This window comes from Trichosurus vulpecula, chromosome 6 (assembly GCF_011100635.1).
Source record: "Trichosurus vulpecula isolate mTriVul1 chromosome 6, mTriVul1.pri, whole genome shotgun sequence".
NCBI classification, from domain to species: Eukaryota; Metazoa; Chordata; class Mammalia; order Diprotodontia; family Phalangeridae; genus Trichosurus; species Trichosurus vulpecula.
In genome coordinates this window covers 238,823,741-238,845,343 of record NC_050578.1, presented here as the reverse complement: position 1 = coordinate 238,845,343, position 21,603 = coordinate 238,823,741, and the positions used below count along the sequence as shown (strand labels likewise).

Below are 21,603 nucleotides of genomic sequence, written 5' to 3'. Positions count from 1 at the left end.
AGGCAGGCAGCACGTATTCTTCCCATTTTACAGGCGAGGAAACTTAGGCTCAGAGAGGTTAGGGGGTTTGCCGAAGGTCGCAGAGCCAGAATGCGTCAGGGACAGGGCTTGAATCCACGTCTTCCTGACTGGCTTTCTATCGTCCGCCTCTCCTTTGCCAGGTAGATGCCTACTAATTTGTCTTCATTCCCCAACCCACAAACTTGGCGGGGGAGGAGGAAACTGGCAGGAGAAAGTTTAGTAAAAGAGAACCAGCCCCAGCCTGCAAGGTTCGCAAACAGCAACTCTGATGCAAAGTAGGACCGCGCACGCGCATGCGCCTCTGGGTGTATGCTTAAGCAAGCCCGCAGCCCCGCCCTCCCTGGAGATCTCGCGGTATTTCCCCCCCCCCTCCGCTCGCTAGGCCCCCCTCCCTTGAAGACGCTAACGAGGCACGCAGCGAACCCGTCATTTGTCATTATTTCCCATCGGGCCGCGCGCGGGGGGAGAAGATGGCGGCGTTGGGGGAGCCTGTGAGGCTGGAACGGGGTGAGCTCTGGGGCCGCGGGGAGGACTCGGGGTCGGAGGAGGAGGAGACGGCGGGGGAGGGCAGGGCCCCCTCCCCGAGGAGGGGCGAGGACAGGATCCGGGCGGGAGGGGAGGCCCACCCCAGGGCCTGGGGGCCGGGGCGGGACTCGGGCACGCCCACCCACGGCCAGCCTGGAGCGAGGTCCCCCGGGGGCCGGAGTCGGCCCACGGCGCTGACACGCCACCGCAGGGCACCCACCGTGCAGACACGCACGACCCCGACCCATCCCCCGGCCCCGACCTGCACTGCCCGGCTCGTTAATCATGACCGCAGTCACCTAGTCCGATCCATCGGCAGGCATGTATTAATCTCTTACTGTATACCGGGCACCGTGCCGAGTGCCGCGGATTGAAAGACCAAAGTGAAAATCACGGTCTTTTTTACAAACTCCCTGTCCCCTCCCCTCCCCTCCGCAGGCACACACAGGCCTTGTGCGCACGTCCGTCCCCACGTACGTCTACACTAGCACTCCGCCGGTGTGGATGTGCCCCTGGCGCTGTGTTGTTACAGACGACTCCTGCCCTTTCTAACCCAAACCGGGAATCGTAGATTCAGAATGGAAAGGCCCCTTGTAGGTCACCTAGGCCACTTTTTGAGGTTAAGTGACTTGACCAAAGAGGACAGGGCTGTTGGCACACGTGGGTACGGGTGCCAGGTCTCCCACCCTTTTCACTGGGCCAACTGCAGCCAGCTTCAAATCCTGTCTCAGACTTCGTAGCTTTGTGACCCTGGTCAAGTTATTTAACCTCTGCTTCCTTCAGTTTCCTTATCAATAGCACCTGCCTCCCATACTTGTTATGAGGATCGATGAGATATTTATGCAGCGTTTTGAAACCTTAAGGTGTTCTATAAATGCTAACTGTTATTTCCAGTGATGGAATCAGAATTTGGAGATATAAAACACAGAGTCCCAGTTACACACAGCAGACTTACACACCTTGGACATAACAGATCAATTGCCTGGGTGAACTTACAGTTACCTTCTCTTACACCCTACCCCCAAGCTTAATTACACACACTGACACACATATTATCATTAAACACACGTTTGTACATGTGTGTGTGTTTATGTATGTGTATATACGCATACTTGTACTCATTCCCCTCCCCAACACACACACACACACACACACACACACACACACACACGCACACACACACGCTGTTTCTCTCTCACTCTCTCACACACACACACACTCACTGCTCTCTTAATACCTGCTAAATATAAACTACCCTCTTTATTCCCCAGATGCACTGAAACAGGCACCAAGCATCTGAACACCATGAGAACAGATTACATTTCTTCCTTTCATCTGCACGTACATACCAAATATATTGTCCATTTTTACGCAGTCTAGGTATACACACAACATAACACCTCTATTAAATCATACATAACAGGATAACAGGTAGACATTACCTAATTTACCCAGCCTACAGATTCACATATTACAGCAATTCAAACCACATATTCACAAAGAATATCTTTTATGTAAGGGTACTGTGATTGCCTGGCCTGGAAAGGATAGAATCATATGGTTACAGGAAAAGGCGGGTGTTATTTTCTTAAAGTCTTTGAGTGTACTTAAGATTGAAGGACCATTGAGCAGTGAATGAGGCCACATGACTCATCTGAGCTGGGGGTAGTGTTTAAGTTCTCAAAGTCCAACTTCCTTGTTCTGTAGCCTTACAGAAAATTGTTGTTCAGCAGTGTTAGGTGAAATAAGATTTTTTTGAATAAATGGAATTTTCCCTTGCTTGGATAGTGTGAGAGGATTTTGAAATTCTTTTCTACCCTAAAAATATTCTTACATATTACTACATTCAGCAGAACTTTCTTAACACATTTAGGCAAAATTCTGGATTCATTTATTTTTGGAGTACATGATTAACATCAAAAATACCGAAATTAACATTTTTTGTAGTAATAAAAATAGAATAGGAATTAAAATTATCCTCCAGATTATAATTATACTTCCAAAATTTTAAGTAGTTTTATTCTCCAAGAATATGTGACATTTTTTAGGGTGTTGTGTTTAGTAGTCAGCATAAAAAGTAGAGGCGTCACAGAAGACCTGGATTCAAGTCCCATATCTAATATATACCGACTTTGTGACCCTGAGCGAGACATTGCCCCAGAAAACTCTCTAAGACCACAGATTGCAGAGAAGGACTCAAACTAATTTGCTGTAGAGAGTTTCGGGAGTTTTCTACATAAATGAAGTTGCAGGTCCCCACCATACTATATAAAAATATTTTGCTTTTATCCCTTCCTCACAAACACTTAATCTCTTACTCTTATTGTGCTCATCATTAAGGTATTTTTTAGTACATTTTATGTGCTTCACTGGAGGCTAAAAAGAGGTCTATCCCTTCGCACATCCCTATTCCACCAGCCTATTAATTAAAGTATCAATTTTTCCAGGAGATTTAATGCTCTTAAAGAATTTGCTCAAACTGCGGTGCTGTAACATCCCCCTCCTTAGCACCAAACTCCTGTGCTTTATGCTAGGGAACAAATCTGTTTGGTGTCAGATTGGAGTAGGTTTTTTTTTTTTTTAAAAGCTAGTTTTAGAATTCTTATATGTTGACAGTGAGTGTTCTTTTGTATGTTTAAGTACTGGATAGAATAATTGCATGTAGCATCACCTCTGGTATCTATTTTTGGTAATGGTGACTTTCTCTTATTCAATTTTGTTTCTGCTCCTTTGTTTCAAATGATAGTAGAATGGTAAAAGCTATAATTGAGTGAATTATTAGTGATAGCAATTTATCATGACAAGAAAATCACATTACAGTAAACTGTTATTTGGCATCTAATTAAACATTCTTTTAATTGATATTCTGCCCATCTAGAGTACAGGGATAACTGATATTCATAATGATGACTTGAGCCCTTCAGTAGTCTGAAGAGCATTCTGAATCATCAAAACAGATTCATTTCTGCAAACAATGCATGCTCAAATCATGTTCATGTAGTTTTAGTGGAGTATATTTTACTATATTCTAATACTTGGTTAATATATGCACCAAACGTGGTAACAACTACAATACTTGAATAACCAGAAATCCCCATTTATCATTCATCCTGGATAATGGTTTATTGCTAAGAAAATTAGGATGAAAGGAATCTTACTGCCATTAAATTTGATTAGCATAAATTCAGTCTTTAATCCTCTAAAATTAGGTAAAAAGTTCTGATCTTCCCTTTTGTCTCTAACATTCTCATACAATGTGTATATGGCTGCATTCCAGCTGGAAACACAAAGAAATCCTTGCTAATCCTATAAAGGAAATCCCCAGTAGTGGAGTGAAATGAGTAATAGCAAATTCATGACTTAGAATCATAGGATTGTAGATGGAGAGCTGGAGGGGCCTTAGAGGCCATGTAATCCAACCCCCTCATTTTATAAACCAGTTACTAAGGACTGGAGAGGTATCGCCCATTGTCACACAGGTGGTAAATAGCGGGGTCAGGATTCATGTTGAAGCCTTTTGACTCCAAATCCAGCACTCTTTTTCTCTGTGCCCTCTGCCCTACTCTCTCAATTGAGAGGGGAAAATGCTTTTGGACCTTCCTTCTCCTACTGTCAGCAGAAGGCACAGTAGGTTCAATGGACATTCATCCCTACTTGATGAAATTTAGATGGAGAACTATATAAGTAGAGGTGAAAGTATCACAAATATTCTTGTTTAGCTTATTAAACATTTATAATTTATGATGCACTTAAACACATTTCCATAGGGGCCACCTCAATTTATGCCAAGCAATATATTTATGCAAGCAGCCTCGTAATCCTTTTCCACTTCCCTCGGGTAGCCATCTTGTAAATGGTTTCCAAGTGAAATGGGTCAGTCAATGCAAATTTGCCACTATTACTGTCAAAATAACTCAGAGAACATGTCCCATTGATGTATTAATTTTGTATACCAAGTACAGCACATATATACACCTGAGAATGTGTTTTTGAGTTTTCCCACTTTTATTTCCTGGGCAAAGGAAAGTAATTTTGGCTTCCTTTCTAATTCTGCAACTTGTTGTACTGTACACTTCTCTGCCTTCTTAACAATAGGCATAGAATCAATGTTGGCTAACTTCACTGTTCAAAAAGAAAATTGTTCTTGATGTGTTACAAAGTTTTTTGAAACACTATTGGTATGGTCATGTATCTACGCTAAGTTCCTAGTCTTTTCTCTTGAAAACAAATACTGTTTTACAAGCCTGCTCTTTTCCTTTATTTTTCAATTAAAAAGCATTTATTTTCTCTCTTACCTTCTTCCCCCACCCAGCCTCCATGGGGAAAAAAAGAAAGGGGGAATAAAACCTTTTTAATAAATGTATATAATCATGCAAAACATTATCCAAAAATATGTCTTGTTCCGTATGATCAGTGCATCACCTATTTGTCAGGAAGTGGGTACAATCCATCATCAGTCTTCTGGAATCATGGTTGAGCCATTGCTTTGTTGAGAGTTCTTTAAAATTGTTGGCTTTAGCAGTGCTATTTTTGTATAAATTGTTCTCCTGGCTCTGCTCACTTTATTGTACTATAAGTCTTCCCAGGTTTCTCTGAAACTGTCTTTTTTGTCGTCCTGCAGCACAATAATATTCCATCATATTCATATACTGTAATTTGTTCTGCATTCCTCCATTAATGCATACTCCCTTAGTTTTCAGTTCTTTGGCACCATAGAAGAGCGGCTATAAGTATTTTTGTACATATAAGATCTTTTCCTCTACCTTCATTCTCTTTGGGGTTTAGTAGTGGTGGTAATCATAGGGCAAAGAGTTTGCACAGTTTAATAACTTTTAAGACATAATTCAGAATTGCTTTCCAGAATGGCTGTACCGATTTTTACAGCTCTATCAATAGAGTATCAGTGTACTGGTTTCCTACAGCCCTTTCAACATTTGTCATTTTTCTTTTTCAACAACTTGGCCAATATGATTGGTATGAAGTCAGTTACTTTCATTAGTAGTGATTTGAAGCATTTTTTTGTGACTGTAGGTAGCTTGAATTTCTTCCCTTGATTACTTCCTGTCTGTATCATTTGACCATTTATCAGCTGGAGAGTTACTCTTAGTCTTATAAATTTGAATTCGTTATTTCTATGTATGGAAAATACAGGGGAACTTAATGTGAAGTGTTTTTTTTTCCTTAGTTACCATTTCTCTTCTAATCTTAGCTGCATTTGATGTATTCAGAACTGTCCATTTTATCTTGTCTCATAGGTGCTATATTCCAGATAGTATGCTTCTGTTATCAGTTTGATTATTTATAAGTAAGCATTTTTTCTTAATCTTATTGGATATCTTAGAATTCCTTCTAGTTCTCAATGCCAACCCTTCCCACTTTTTATTTTCTAAATATCAAGAGACAGTGTGGCAAGTTAGATATGGTGCTTGACTTAGAATCAGAAAAACTGGAGTCTAAATTCTGCCTCCCATATTTACTACCTGTGTAACTTTGGGCAACTCCTTTAACCTCTCTGAACTTTGATGTCCGTATCTGCAAAATAGGTATAATGATACCTACCTCACAAGGTTGTTTTGAGGCCCAAATGCGTTAATGTATCTAAAATGCCTAAAGTGCTCTGTACCAGTTATTTGTCCATTTCTATTACTACACCGTAGTATCATAATTTATTAAATTGTTAGGTGTGCATTTAGAGGAACTATTCAAGGAATATGTGCTTGTATTTGTTTTTACCTGCAGATATTTGTAGAGCAATTGAATTATTAGAAAAACTGCAAAGGAGTGGGGAAGTACCACCACAAAAACTTCAGGCTTTGCAAAGAGTCCTTCAGAGTGAGTTCTGCAATGCTGTGAGAGAGGTGAGAACATTTGACTAAAGTACCTTGTCAGTGATATTTATTGTAGTTGAAAACATCAGCTAATTAGTTACTCTCGTATTTTCATAATATATTTAACATTCTAAATAAAGTGAAACAACCACAAGGAATTTGATTTATGAAAAATTTCAAGGTAAAATAATTTGATAAAGATGCCTGACTATACATAAAATTAGATTAACATGCATAATTAAATGTAGGTGTTTAAAATGTTCTGAAATTAAGTAAAAATTACCCCCAATGACTTTTGGTTTTCAGGTATATGAACACGTTTATGAAACTGTGGATATCAGCAGTAGTCCTGAAGTGAGAGCTAATGCTACTGCCAAGGTAAAAGTTTGTAGATACCAAAAGTGCTATGTTATATAACAAAAACTAGAGTAGAAAATAACAAAACCATAATAAAAAGGGGATATATTGAAACGTTTTTTTCAGACGGGAGAGGGAAGGTGACATGGTGTATTGAGAGCTCCAAATCCCTTGATAACATCTTGCACTCTTCCTTTCCCCTATTCTCTGACAAAGATGTGGCCTTTCTCCTGGCTAAAGCCTCTATATCTGCATTTGATCCCATTCTTTCCCCTTTTTTTCCAGAAAATTACAACCTCAATCACCTTTCCCTGTCTTTTGAATGTCTTCCTTTCGATTGTTTTCTTCCATGCTGTCTTCAAACATGCATGCCAAAGTCTCTTCTATCCTTAAAAAAAAAAAATTCCTTTACACCCCATCATCCCCTCAGGCATTTGTCCTATAGCTCTCCCTTTCTCAACCAAATTCCTTGAAAAAAATGTCTATCTTTGCTGCCTCTACTTCTACTCCATTCCTTAGCCCTTTCTAGTTTGGCTTCCATCCTCATCGTTTAACGGAATCTGCTACGTCTAAGCTTACCAGTGATCTGTAATAGATGCTGTTGACCACCCTTTCCTGCTGGATACTCTCTCCTCTGTAGATTTCCATGACACTACTCTCTCCTATTTTGTCTCCTCTTTGACTAAGTCACTCCTTCTCGTCGTCTTTGCTGGTTCATTAATCCATTTCATATCCCCTAGCTCTGAGTGTTCCCCACTGTTCTGTCAAGGACGTTCTCCCCCTTTAGTCTCTCTGTAAGGTTACAGAACCTTCTACCTCTATAGTCTCTCTGTAATATTACAGAAGATCTCATGTATTTAACGGTCATCTCTATGCAGATGACTCCCCAATACGTGTATGTTTGTATGTATGTGTGGATAGATAGAGAAATAGATTTATATCTCTACCTCTAGATCTGGAGATAGTTACCCAATTCCAGTCCCTTCCATCGGCTTCAGTCTTGAATCACCAGTTGTTTCTCTTCGACATTTCAAATTGGATGTCCTGGAGACAATCTCACATTCAGTCTGTCTAAAACTGAAGTCATTACTTTTCCCCTCAAACCCTTCCCTCTTCCAAAACTTCCCTATTTCTTTCAAAGATAACACCAACCTTCCAGTGTTTCAGATTATTATCTCAGCATCATCTTGTCCTCAGTCTTCTGACCCCACATATCCTATCAGTTACCAAATCTTGCTGTTTCTGCCTTCACAACTTCTCTTTGTATCTGACCCCCTTCTCTTCACTCACACAGCCAGTACCTAAGATCAGGGCCTTATCTCTTTGCCTAGGTTATTGCAACAAGCCTTCTCATCTCCCCTGACCCCCTCATCCCCCCAAATCTTCCACAACTCCAGTGCCTCCTATTACACAGCTTCCAAAATAATTTTCCTTAAGAGCAAATCTACCTACATTATTTCCCTACTCAGTCATCTCTAGTGGCTGTCTCCTCTAGGATCACATATCAGCTCTCTGTAGCTTTTAAAGCCCTGTACAACCTAGCCCCAGGATGTTACTCTCCCTCCCACATTCTTCAGTTCACATACAACACAATTGGCTGTAATGTATGCACGGAAACAATCTCCTTCTTGCATTGCCCTCAGAGTCATTTTCTTCCTTGAAGATGCAGCTCAGGCACCATCTTCATGAAGCCTTTCCTGATCCCTCCAGCTCCTAGTGTCCTACTCGCAAACCATCTTGTGTTTAACTGCTTTATTTATGTTTATATTTAAACTTAGGCTGCATATATTTTTATATGTATTTATTTTCCTGGCAAACTGGGTTAAGTGACTTAGCCAGGGTCACACAGCTAATGAGTGTCTGAGGCCAGATTTGAAGATGATGAGTCTTCCTGCCCCCAGACCCATCACTCTATCCACTGTGGTACCTAGCTTCCCTACTATTAAATATATGTTGATTAATTGGCCATAGCATCCCCCTTGACTCTCATCACTGGCCATCTCATGTGTGTTTGTATATGTAGGTGCTTGTGTGTGTGTATAATTAGATTGCATTCTGCCTCAAGTGGTACAGTTCAGCCTTTTCTCTCCATATTCACTTGAAAAAGTATTAGAGTAATAAATAGAAGTTCAGTAGGGCCTATAATTTTAGCCTTAATGTTTAGAAACACATGTTAACCATTATCTTACTGAAAAGATCCCTTCTGTCAATTCCATTGGTAGCTCAGGAATTAATGACTGTGTAAATGGACTATTGGACTACTGTCCAGTAACGAACACAGTAGGGAAGTATCTGATGGTGTTCACTTTATCACTTATTTGGCATACATTGGAGATAGGCAACATAAAGAAACTCCTATCCTTGGAGGGGACTACATCAGATATTCAGAAAAGACCATGTAGCATATTGGAAATAGCATAACTGGATTGGAAAAGCTGTTTCAAGTCTCCTTATCTTTGAGCTAACGACTATTGGGAGGGAAGTACCTTGTAAACGCTAAACTTGTAGGTGTCACATTGAAGGTTTGCCGAGCACTTTGCTTCATTTGAGCCTAGATAAAAGAGTGAGATGAGTGCTCCAGGTGTTATCCCCATTCGAGAGGCAATGTGTGGTGGTGATTAGACAGTCTGAGAGTCAAAAAGGCTTGAATTCAAGGCCTACTTCTGACCCATTCAGACCCTGGCTAAGTCATTTAATACTCAGCGCCCTTTCTGTGCAACACTCTTAAGACTGTAAGTTGCAGTGAAGGTGCTGACCAGCATTGGTAGGAGTTTCCTCATCTGAAAATTCCTTACTTTGATGAAATCACAGGTCTAGCCCTCATCCCGTGACAAATAAAGAAACTGAGGTTGACAGAGGTTAAATGACTTGCTCGTAGTCATTTATCATAGCTAGTAGGTGTCAGCAATAAAATTCAAATAAGTCCAGTACTCTCAACTGCCACACAAGTATACCTATGGGTGGGAGTAAAATTTAACAACGATTGTACAATCCCAGAACCTACTCTCTCCAGTAGTCTTCCTCTTTAGAGGACATCTACTATCCCTAGCCCTTTGATTTACTCTTTCCAAACTGACAGATGGCATGTGCTAGTTGATTTTAAACTTTCTTACAGAACTGGCTAAAAAAGTTTGGTCTGTTGAATATGAATTAAAGAAGATGCCCCTCTTGGCTCTGTGTCTAACCAAGCTAATATTGGATCTTTATGTGCATGTATAGTTAAGAGTCAAAGTATCCTTCTTTCAGGCTACTGTTGCTGCCTTTGCTGCCAGTGAAGGACATTCTCATCCTCGAGTTGTTGAATTACCAAAAACTGAAGAGGGACTTGGATTCAACATTATGGGAGGCAAAGAGCAAAACTCTCCTATCTACATTTCTCGGATCATTCCTGGTGGCATAGCTGATAGACATGGAGGACTGAAACGTGGGGATCAGCTGCTGTCTGTTAATGGAGTGGTAGGAACCATCTTGCTTTATAGTTGCACTAACGTGTTGTGTCCACATGAGGGTGTATGTTGTTCATAGAAACTTAGGGATTGATTATGAGGAAAATGCAAAGATATTTTATAATGCTATTTGAGGATTAGAAAACCAGTGGTCCATAAGTGAAAACACGTATTTAACAGTGTGAATTAGCAGCGGTAAGTATGATTCTGTGAGGTCCAGGTTTTGTTTCTGAGTGTGTAGGACAAACATTAAACTGAACTGTGCTACTTGGCCAGATACAGAAACAGAAATTATGAAACATTGCATGCTTGATCTCTGACTTGGGAAAATAACAAATTAGTTGTCCGTTGTTATTTTGGGATTAAATATGAATACCAAGATTGAGAATATTGTTGAGCAAAATATTTCACCCTCATGAAAATCATAGGTAGTGAATTGACTTGCATTTATAATCATAAAATAATGGCATTGAAGTTTTTAAATGTTTTAGGATCTTATAAAATTGTTTTGGAATTTCCTGCTAATGGCTTTATTCTTTTTTTTTTTTTAGAGTGTTGAAGGAGAACACCATGAAAAAGCTGTGGAATTGCTAAAAGCAGCACAAGGAAAAGTTAAATTAGTCGTGCGATATACACCTAAGGTCTTAGAAGAGATGGAGTCAAGGTTTGAAAAAATGAGGTCAGCAAAACGCAGGCAACAGACTTAATATACTGTTTACACCCCATATTAATAAAATTTGTATTCCATTTTGCATTTAGCTAAAACAGTTTTACTTAGGACCTACTGAGGGCTGCACTGACCGGGATTGTATAAAAAAATTCTCATAAAATACTATTTACCATTTTATAAATACCTGTTTTAACATCATTTATGGTTACAGAGAAGTTTTCCCTTTTTTTCTGACAAGAATAGTAAAAGGCAATGAGGGCAATTCTGTCCAGCTCTTTTTACAAACCTTTTTCAAATGCAGTTTTTGTCATAAAGTTGTTATAGACTTTTAAAAATGCTTTTTAAATATTAAAATGTACTTTTACATTCATAATTTTTAAAAGCTTCGTTTGACTGCTTATTTAAAGGTAACAAGTCTTTGACTCTTTTTTGCTATTTTTTTAACCTGTGAAATTTCTTTGTAGTTTTACAAGAAATGAAGCATACCATCAGAAATCACAGTTCATCACAATCTATATTACATAGTCAATATTAACATTAGCACTGTTTGATGAACACATATATAATTTATGTGATTTTAACTCAGTATGACATTTGAGGTTTTTTACCATTATTTGAGACATATGCAATGAATATTTATTTATACTGATTTATAAAAGCAAATTTTTTAAACTGAAACAATCATTCCTAATAAGTGTTATTCTTTCATTATATTTGAATAGTGGGACAAGAGGATGTAATTTGATTGTGTTATCCCTGATTACATCTCTTTCTAACTAATTTGTATTCAACAAAATCTCTCAAGTCAAAATGCAGAAGCTATTTCAAACTCGATCTTGTTCACACTTATCTTACTCTCCTTTGATAGCATTCATTTTTATTTAGGTAAATTCATTTGTTGCAATCCTGTCATTTGTAGAGATGAGCCAGTGTTCTTAGGGGAGGGGAGTAGTAGGCACAGGAAAAATAGTAATACCATACTAGCCCAATGAGTTACACTTTTTATTGACCCAGTTTTGAATAAATATTTTAATTGAAAGGAAAATAGCAGTATGCATTCACAATGTTAGTTAATTTTTAATTAATTCATTCACAGGAATGTGTCCAAGTCAGATTCTTTGCTCTGGCAGAGAATTTCAAAATGGAGTATGTAACACTGATCATAATTCAGATAAAATGATGAAAACTTAAGGGGATACCTCATTCACTTGTCCACTGGATGTCACTGTTTCTCTGAAAGGCAGCTATAAGTACACCTTTGACAGTAAGGAAAGTAATTTTCAAAGGCTCAAATGAGAATGGAGACATATTCCTCTTTAGTCAAAGATTATAGTAAATAACGTGGAGGCTTTTTTCCTTAATCTATTAAGTGACACATGCTAAAAGGAAGATCTAATGTTGATCTAAGGTGAGAAAACTTTGCATAATTATCTGACCCATTGTAAAAAGTTGGCATTTTGTAAAATTTCTAAAGGACAATTAGAAATATATATCTTTTTCTGCATGTTTGTTAGCACTGTGAGTCTTTAAAGCTTATTCCAATTTTCAGTGGTTTTTATAGTAAGGAGTAAATCACAACATTGTTATTTATCATTTAGGTATTGAGCACTGGATTGCATGGTTGAATATGTCTCTAGTCCACTACAAAATGTTTGTTGTATTGGTAAGATCATGTTGTTAAACTGTATATTTTTCAGGATTAATTGATGTTTTAAAATGTTGAGACCAAAATAGTATAGAATTATGGACATATTTTAAGTGGAAAAATTATTAGAAATATTTGTTGTAGAGTTTTATATATTAAAGAGAGGTATTGGTGCAAATAAAAACAATAATATTATTGTAAAACTTGTATATCTTGCATTACAGGGTAAGCATACCCTAAAGAAATCTTATTTTAGTATAGCTACAGCTGCAATAGCTTTTAAGGGTGTGTCAACAAAAGCTTCGTTATAAATTATGGCTTCCTGGTTCAGCATCTCAGCTGTTTCAGCTCTGTCAGCCAAGTTAAATCTTTTTTGGTGTTGAAATTTAGTAAGTTGAGTAAGCTATTTTTTTTCTTCTACAGTAATCCACAATCTGTTCTTTGTGTGGGTTGGCACCTTTTTGTAACTCTTAAAATAAAGATAGCTTAAAGGGAGCCAAGTACAGTAGTTTCTCTTGAGCTACTGCTAAGCATGAGTAGTAGTAGCATTTTGTTCTCATTAAATTCAGTCTTCTCGGTGTAACCTAGGTCTCTCAGTGGTTAGTCATAGGTAACATTGAGTAGAAAGGTATGGGATGTGAACATTAGGAAAAGAGAGCTTTGGTCTTTGAACTCCTTGATAAATTTAACAAACTTAACACAGTGTCACAATAAAAACATAATTGACTTTAATTCAAAAAATGCTTATTAACTTCCCACCATATATGTGCAAGGTATTATGCCAGGCACTAGGCAAGATAGTCCCAGCTCTCAAAAATTCTGACCTTCCAATAGGATATAGAGCATCTACACAGAAAAGTAAATAAAAGGTAACTTCGGGAAGGACAGATCACTAATGACTGGGGGAATCAAGGCTTCATGAATAAGGAGGTTGACGCTTTTCTCTATAAAGTTTTTAATTTATTTCCTTTTTACTCTTTAGAGGCATTAATGGGGGGGGGGGGGCACGTGAAGGAGTAGGAGCAGGCAGGTTTTTTTTCTTTGTTTCAGGGCCCTAAGTTCACAGGACTCTTTGTAACTGGAATTTCAGAATAACACAGTTAGCAGTAAATGTGATTATTTATCCTCTTCAACTTGCCGTTTATTTTTAAAAAATCATTAGCGAGTAAAGTTATTTAGCAGCCATTCCTTAACTGTAAGTGAATAGGACCTACCTTCTTTTATACTAAAGCTTGCCAGTGGCTGTATTAAAATTTTAAATATGCCCATGGGTGTTTTTTCTCTAGACATAAATTCCAGTAACAGCTTTATATTTTCAAAAAAGTGCTCATTATTTAGGAGAGCAAAAAGAATGCAAGTGAGAAATACGTTTTTTGACAATTTTAAAACAATTTTATATGTCTTGAGTCTTTCGTCATTAATATAAACACTAAATTATAGTAGTCTGGTTGTGTGTAACCTGAAGATACAGATGTGTTTAAAAAAATACCATCATGATTTTATTTTATTCTATTTTTTCAGATTAGCTTTGTTAAAGTACTTTGTTTACATTTAATATTGATATTGCAGCATTTAATAAAAAAGATGGTGATGATGACTTAACTAAATAGAATATGAGCATGACTTGGTGTGGATTTAAAAAGAATACATGTTGTGAATATTTTTTAATGTGGGAAAATCATTTGAAACATCAACTACTCTTTAATAATTGTATTTCCTGAATAAATGTATGTTTATGACTTTTCTAACTTAAACTTTTTATGTTGTCTTTTATTCTGCCAAAAAAGTTTTGCAGCTTACACTTTGCCTTCTTCATTGGAAAGGACAGAATAAAAATGGCTGACAGGGAGTTGATTTTCAAGATAAAGATAGTAAGAGTGCCTGTCCTTAATAAACTCAAGTCATCTGTCCCAAAAGAACTACATCCTCAAATACTAAAAGAATCCCTCTCAGCAATGATAATTGAAGGATCCTGGAGAATAAGAACGGGTTTTTAAATTTTAAAAAAATGCAATAGAATCTGCAAACTGTAGGCCAATAAGCTTAAATTCCAGTCATAGGGAAATTCTGGAACAGGTCGTTAAAGAGATGGTTACTGGATGTGGAGATGTTTAGCCTGGAGAAAATAAGACTTGAGGATAAGCAGTAAACACTTATGAAGCACCTACCAGACACTGTGCTAAGTACTGGGGATGCAAAAAGAAGCAAAAGACAGTTCTTAAGGAGCTTATTATCTAATGGGGGAAACAATATGGGAGCAAATATATACAAAGCAAGCTGTACACAGGATAAATAGGAAATAACTAACAGGGAAGACACCAGAATTAAGCGGGGTTGGGGAACACTTCCTATAAAAGGTGGGATTTTAGTTGGGACTTGAAGGAAGCCAAGGAGCTCAGTGGATGGAGCAGAGGATGGAGAGCATTCCACGCATGAGGGACAGCCAGAGAAAGTACCTGGAGTCGAGAGATGAAATGTCTTGCTTGTGGAACAGCAAGGGGGCCAGCATCACAATATTGAAGAATTTGTGTTGGGGAGTAAGGTATAAGAAGACTGGAAAGCTAGGAAAAGGCTAGGTTATGAGGCTTTAATGTCAAACAGCATGTTGTATTTGATCCTGAAGGTGACAGGGAACCACAGTAGTTTATTGAGTTGAGGGATGACGCGATCAAACCTGTGCTTTAGGAAAAACCATTTTATTAAGGCTGAATGGAGAATGCTTTCAAGTGGAGAGAAACGAGTCAGGCAGCCTATTACAGTAGTCCAGGTGTGCGGTGATAAGGGACCAAACCAGTGGGGTGGCAGTGTCAGAGGAGAGAAGGTGGCAAATCCGAGAGATTTTGGAAAGGTGAAATTGGCAGGCCTTGACAGCGGCGTGGCTATGGGGGAGCAGGTGAGGGCTAGAGATAGAGAGGAATCCAGGATGACTCCTAAGTTGTAAGACTGAGGGACTGGCAGGTGGTGTTGCTCTCTTCAGTAACAGGGAAGGTAGAAATGGGCAGCCTTGGAAGGTGGTGTGCTCTTACTCCTTGGAGACCTTCCAGAAGAGACAGAATGACCTAATGACCTCTTGTCTGCTATGCTGTAATGAGGGTTCCTTTTCAGGGCTGGGTTGAACTGGAAGGCCTCTGAGATCCCTCGCAGCTCAGCTTCTATGACTGTGATTCTGGGGTTGTTACAGGAAGGTGACTTCAGGTTCTCAAAGACTGCCAACAGAGCATCGGTTTAGGTAGGTTCTACCGAGCTTGAGAAGTTCGAGGTATGGGTGGGCCTGGGTATAAACTTGACTGAGGGCTGGTCTAGCTAAAGTTGGATCCAGCTCATGACACTAGGGTTAGCTGTGGGGTGATGAATTTTCCTGCCACTAGCTCTTGGAAGACCATTCAGTGAATGAATAAATGTAAAAGCATTTATAAAATGCTTGCCATGTGCAAAGCACTGTGCTTAGCGCTTGGGATACAAATGAAAAAGCAAGATGCCCCTGTTCTTAAGATGCTCACATTCCACTGGGGGGAAGTAACACAAATGGGAGGTTTCACCTTCAGGCTAGATGGAAAGCTAACCACAATGCAGATGATAATGGTAATACTAATGATAACTCAGGTCAGAGGGGCTGCAGTCTGTGTAAGTGGAAGGAGTACCTCACACTGAAATCAGATCCTTGAATTCTTTTTAGATTCCCAGCAAATAGTATTTATTCATAAACATTTACAAACTTTTGGGGGACAAACTAAACTAAAATCAAGTCCCAGAATCTTTTAATTTTTTTAATATGAACTTAACAAATATGAACATTTTAATATGCTCCATTAATTGAAATTTAATTTCAGCTTCTTTATGTGAGGACATTTTTTGTTTTGATTTTAATACTTTTAACTCTAAATCCCCCAGTAAAGTCCTACTTGTGCTTATTATTACATAGACGTGATCCCCAAGTTCTTGAAGCAGCTGAGTGGCACAGTGGATGGCATGCTGGGCCTGGTATTGGAAAAACCTAGGTTCAAATCTTGCTTCAGATGCTAACTTTGTGACCGTGGACAAATCATTTAACTTCTCCATACCTTAGTTTCGTCAACTGTAAAAATGGGAATTGTAATAGCACCTGCCATGCTGGGTGGCTGTAAGGCTCAAATGAGATAAACTTATAAAGTACTTAGTACCATGTACCTGGCACACAGTAGGCACTTAATAGATGCTTCACTTCAGAGACCATGTCATTGGAGTGTAAACCTAGGCCCTCCTGCCAAACTGGCAAAACTTTAAATACAAGCTTAGAAATGGTCTGTTCTCCAAAAACCAGATTCACTCAAATAAGAGGCTTATCACAGAATGTTAGCCAGATAGTAAATTTTTTAGGTAAAACACCTCCCAGATACTGACTCCTAAGGCACAGAGTTCTCAATCCTTACCAGTGGCAAGAGTTCCTATAAAGGTGAAGCCATAGATTCCTGGATTGTTGAAATATTTGCTAATAAGCCTCCACTTGAATTCTTGAGATTTGGTTTAGAGTTTCACAGAGTCAGATTTGAAACTGAAAAGACTTTAAGCCATTGAGATCAACTCCATCATTTTAGAGATGAGGAACCAAGGCACAGACAAGAGATTTGTCTGTAGTCACAGTAAATGTCTGAGGTTGGATTTGAACCCATATCTTCCTGACTCCAAGTCCAGCATTCTATCTGCTATGTCACTTGTCCCTCCTTGTGAAGTAGCAAACCAACATGTGGACAAGTAAAAATTTAGTTAATAGAAGCATTCTTGTAAAATTAGGCATTTTATTTTTATGAACCTAATTTCTAAAACTAATTTATTTTCAGGAGTTCAAGTTGTACAAATAAGATATGTCCTCAATCTTTATTTTTGTAAATAGAGCTATAATCTGTTTTGAAGGAAGTCTTCATGTTCCCAACACTTAATATAGTGCCTGGTACTGAGTAGGTATAGGATAAATGTTTATTAATTGATGAATTAGGTATGTTCTGGAAGTTTTTACATCAAACGAAGATTTTACATATAATCAGAAGTTAAAGTGCAAAATATTTTGTCAAGAAGCATTGGATTTGTTTTCTAAGTTTTGATTTCATGTAGGTTTTACTTAAAATTGATTGCTCCCATATTTGAAGTTGGTTTATACACTTAAATTCCTAATTGTACAATATCTTTGGTGCTTAGTGAAATGAAAGTTTAGAATTCAAAGTTACTGGTTTTGGTTAAAGGTCAAGCAGAGATTTTAACCAAAATGATTTTTGAATATAAAGAGTGCAGTCTTCCACAGCTATAGGACTCAATCAATGATTACTGATGATCAGATAGGTAGGGAGCACCTGTGCAGTGTCTCATTTTGTAGGCACCCAAAGTTTATTGAATTCATTTTATTCATGATCACAGTAAGGCACAACAGGATTTGAAATCATAGTTCTGGATGCCATATTTTTGGGAATTCACTGGGTGTTTGGAGGAAAAATGATACAGTCCAAGGGTGAGGAACCACGTGTGGCCTTCTAGGTTCTTTTTGACTGAGTCCAAGTTTTACAGAACAAACTCTTTTATTAAGGGGATTTGTTCTGTGAAGTTTGGGTTCAAAGAGCTGCACTTGAGGACATAGAAATCCTCTATACTGTAGTCCTTCCCATGCTTGAATACAGTTATAGAGAGAGCAGTGAGGTTTGTTTTTGCTTGGCCCTGGGGATCAGAACTTGAAATTAAGGGAGTAAGAAGTTAAAAGTAGAAGTTAAAGAAGGTAGATTTCAGTTCTATACAAGGAAGAACTTAACAATTAGAACTGTCCTAAAGTTAATGATGGGTTGCTTAAGGCGAGAACATGACTTCCTCTTCAAGCTCGGTAAATAGTTTGTGAAGGATGTAGTAGAACTTCCAGCTTAGATATGGTTTGAGCTAGATAACCTCTGAGGTCCATTTCAACCCAAAATTTATGAAGTTCAGTTGTATTCAGGATATTTTACTTAAAAAGCCTGGGAAATATACTTAGCAACATGTTTTAAAATAGAAAAGGTTTAAGGCAAACATTGAGTATTCCTTATCGTCCTCCTTTGCCCCTTTTACCTTACATTCCACATTATACATGCTTTTCCCTAGAGGCAGTATGGCTCAAGGAATAGAGAGAGTTGACCTTAGATCAAAATAAACTGTCCAAATCTTGCCTCTGATACATATATATATACAGAGAGAGAGAGAGAGAGAGAGAGAGAGAGAGAGAGAGAGAGAGAGAGTGTGTCTATCTACACCAGTCACTTATTCTCTCAGTGCTTTAGGCAATTCTTTTATGGCCATAAGTATCAGAGAAGGTGCTGACCTGGGTGGGTAAAGTATTTAGTGGGACATCAGTGATCAACAGTACACCTGAAAGAATTACCAATCCATAAGGGATATCATCCCAATTTCCCTAACCTGCCCTACCAGTCGGACATTTCTCTAGGCTGAATTGAGCTGCCACAGTTGCCGGCAAGTGCCCAAGAGCATTTTACTTCAGCTTGACCCAGAAAAGAAGATGGTGTCTGGGCAAGACAGAATTGCCCTGGCCATGTGCCCTTGGTGAAGTTTGTCCATTGGGGTTGGTAGCGAAGGCCTGCCTCTTAACCAGTCAGTAAACCTGATGTACCCGGGGCTTCTGTTGTTGTAACTGTACCTTGTCACCTTAACCACTAATTCGAAGAATGGTGATATTTAGCCTGAAGAAGACCTAGGTGGGGCATGGTAATTTTTTGAAGTATTTGAAGCGCTATCCAGTGGAAACTTCAATTGCTTGGCCCCAGAAAGGAAAACTTGAAGCTATGGGTAAAAGTTGCAAAGGAATAAATATAGGCTTGACCTAAGGAAGGAATTTCTTAACAATCACAGAGCTATTCCAAAGTGGAATGGGCTGCTCTGAAAGGTGATGGATTCCTCTTCATTGGAAGATCTTCAAGGCTGAGCGGCACTACTTGTTGGGAATAGTGTAGAATGGATTCTTATTTTAGTGTTCATGATCTTGGAGATTTCTTTCAATGCTGAGCTACTTTGTGATAACTGCTCAATGGCTCCATGTGAGGATAGGCTAATGAATTAGGTAATCCCATCCTTTCCCCAGGAGAATATCACATAACTTACAATATGTTATTAGAAGGAGAAATGGTATCTAATCCAGTGAAACAGAGCTCTCTCCCCCATCCCCCCAAAGCTACAAGGGTTCTCCCCTGTTCATATTTTTTACAGGACATGTGATAGACACAATTCTAATATCTAACAATAATAATTTTAACATGTTTTTAAAAGAAAGCCCCATGTAATAGGTGGTTCATTTATGACAACAAAAAATTACAAAATTCTATCCTAATGGTTGGGAAATAGTCTAGATAAATTGTAATTTTTTTTTTAATCATTTTATTTTTTCTCAATTACATGTAAACACAATTTTTAATATTCATTTTTTAAAAAATTCTGAGTTCCAAATTTTCTTACTTCTGGCCCTCCTCCCTTCCTGAGATGGTAAGCAACTTGATATAGGTTGTACATGTTTAATCATGCAAAACATTACCATATTAGTCATATCATGAAAGAAGACACAGACCCAAAGGGGAAAAAAACCAAAAAAAAAAGTGAAAAATAGTATGCTTCAATCAGCATTTAGATTCCATCAGTTCTTTCTCTAGAGGTGGATAGTATTTGCATCATGAGTCCTTTGGAATTGTCTTGGATCATTGTATTGCTGAGAATAATTAAGTCATTCATAGTTAACCATCATATAAAATTGCTATTACTGTTTACAATGATCTCCTGGTTCTGCTAACTTCACATTGCATCAGTTCATGTCTTTACAGGTTTTTCTGAAATCATCCTGCTCATCATTTCTTATAGCACAATAGTATTCCATCACAATCATGTACCACAACTTATTCAGCCATTTCCCAATTGGTGGGCATCTCCTCAATTTCCAATTTTTTGTCATCACCAAAAGAGCTGCTAATTTTCCAAATAATGAAATACTACTGCTCTGTTAAAAAAAAAAATTACATAAAAAATACTGAAACCTTAGTCCACTGTGATAGAGAACAGAGGTGTCTAACGTGCAACCCAACACTTACAAGTGCCCAGATTAAAATATAACTGGGAAATAGTTAATAAAAATACAATAAAACATAGATAACATTACATATTAACACTAAATCAGGCTGCTGCTGCTGTTTGAATTTTATGCGTGCTCTATGGCTCTATGAAAATTAACAAAACTTTTTAAGTACATAGAAGTAAACAATCAGAAGGGGACAAAGCAAAAAAAATTCAACTTTTTTCTTTTGTAAAAATGTAAATTTTATTTTGCAATCTTATTCCTCATTTTCTTTAATCATATTTTGTGACAGTTACATTTATAGTAAGCTATTTTAAAATTTCAGAATAATGTGACAGCCTATAAGAAAACCAAAAACCACACGCACCAAGATGTATATGGAGACAGGTGTCATTTCTGACCAAAAGGGTCAGAAACAGCTGGAAGAGATGGCTTGTGAGTCAAATGGATCTTTAGATGGAAGGGGACACTACAGGTGAAGGGAATAAGATGGCCAGGGCCTCAGAAATAGGAAGGTATAAGAAAAGTATGGAGGACGTGAATCATCACGTTTGGTTAGTACACAGAGTACCAGAGACAAGCAGTATATAACATAAGGCTGGATTGATAGAAGGGTTACAGGTTTTTAGAGATGTTTTATTCTAGTTCTCTTCTACCTTCTGGTATGAGGCTGTTGACCTTAAAGTTAGGAAGTCCCGTATTTTATTCCTGAGAAAATTACTAGCTGTGTTACCCTGAGCAAGACATCTAACTGCTCTCTGCCTCACTTTCCTCATCTTTGCAATAAAAGTGTTAGAGTCAATGGCCTTTAAGAGTCCTATGAACTTCTCGGGGCTGTGGTTTAACACAATCATAAGAAGCCATAAAAACGTGAAGGATATGGTTATTTACTGGGCTCCACTGAGAAAAGAACCCAACCGTTCTCACCTTACTAGTCTTGAGCCAATAGACACACACAGCTTCTGTTTGGTTATATAACCTTTTAAAGTATACATTTCATGGTAAGGCTTTCATGACCTCACTTGTTCAACTACACTATTATAAAC

The 21,603-nt window shown here is 38.2% G+C and overlaps 1 protein-coding gene across 2 annotated transcripts; it reads left to right on the top strand.

The window, feature by feature from the left end:
• The first annotated feature begins 312 nt into the window (after positions 1 to 312).
• On the top strand, positions 313 to 14,246 carry LIN7C (lin-7 homolog C, crumbs cell polarity complex component). Of its 2 annotated transcripts, XM_036763891.1 has the most exons (6): positions 453 to 528; positions 6,286 to 6,404; positions 6,681 to 6,752; positions 9,978 to 10,187; positions 10,729 to 10,856; positions 12,446 to 14,246. In XM_036763891.1, exons 1-6 carry the CDS (start codon positions 492 to 494, stop codon positions 12,450 to 12,452), a joined length of 573 nt encoding a protein of 190 aa, XP_036619786.1. In that variant the 5' UTR covers positions 453 to 491; the 3' UTR covers positions 12,453 to 14,246. The 2 variants fall into 2 exon arrangements, with proteins under 2 accessions (XP_036619785.1, XP_036619786.1); XM_036763890.1 differs by having other exon boundaries at positions 313 to 528; positions 10,729 to 14,246.
• Positions 14,247 to 21,603: the final 7,357 nt, after the last annotated feature.

Coding starts and splice junctions, on each gene's coding strand:
- LIN7C (XM_036763890.1), top strand. CDS start 492: ATGGCGGCGTTGGGGGAGCCTGTGAGGCTGGAACGGG. Junction 6,753..9,977: donor GAGCTAATGCTACTGCCAAG/GTAAAAGTTTGT, acceptor TCCTTCTTTCAG/GCTACTGTTGCTGCCTTTGC. Junction 10,188..10,728: donor TGCTGTCTGTTAATGGAGTG/GTAGGAACCATC, acceptor TTTTTTTTTTAG/AGTGTTGAAGGAGAACACCA.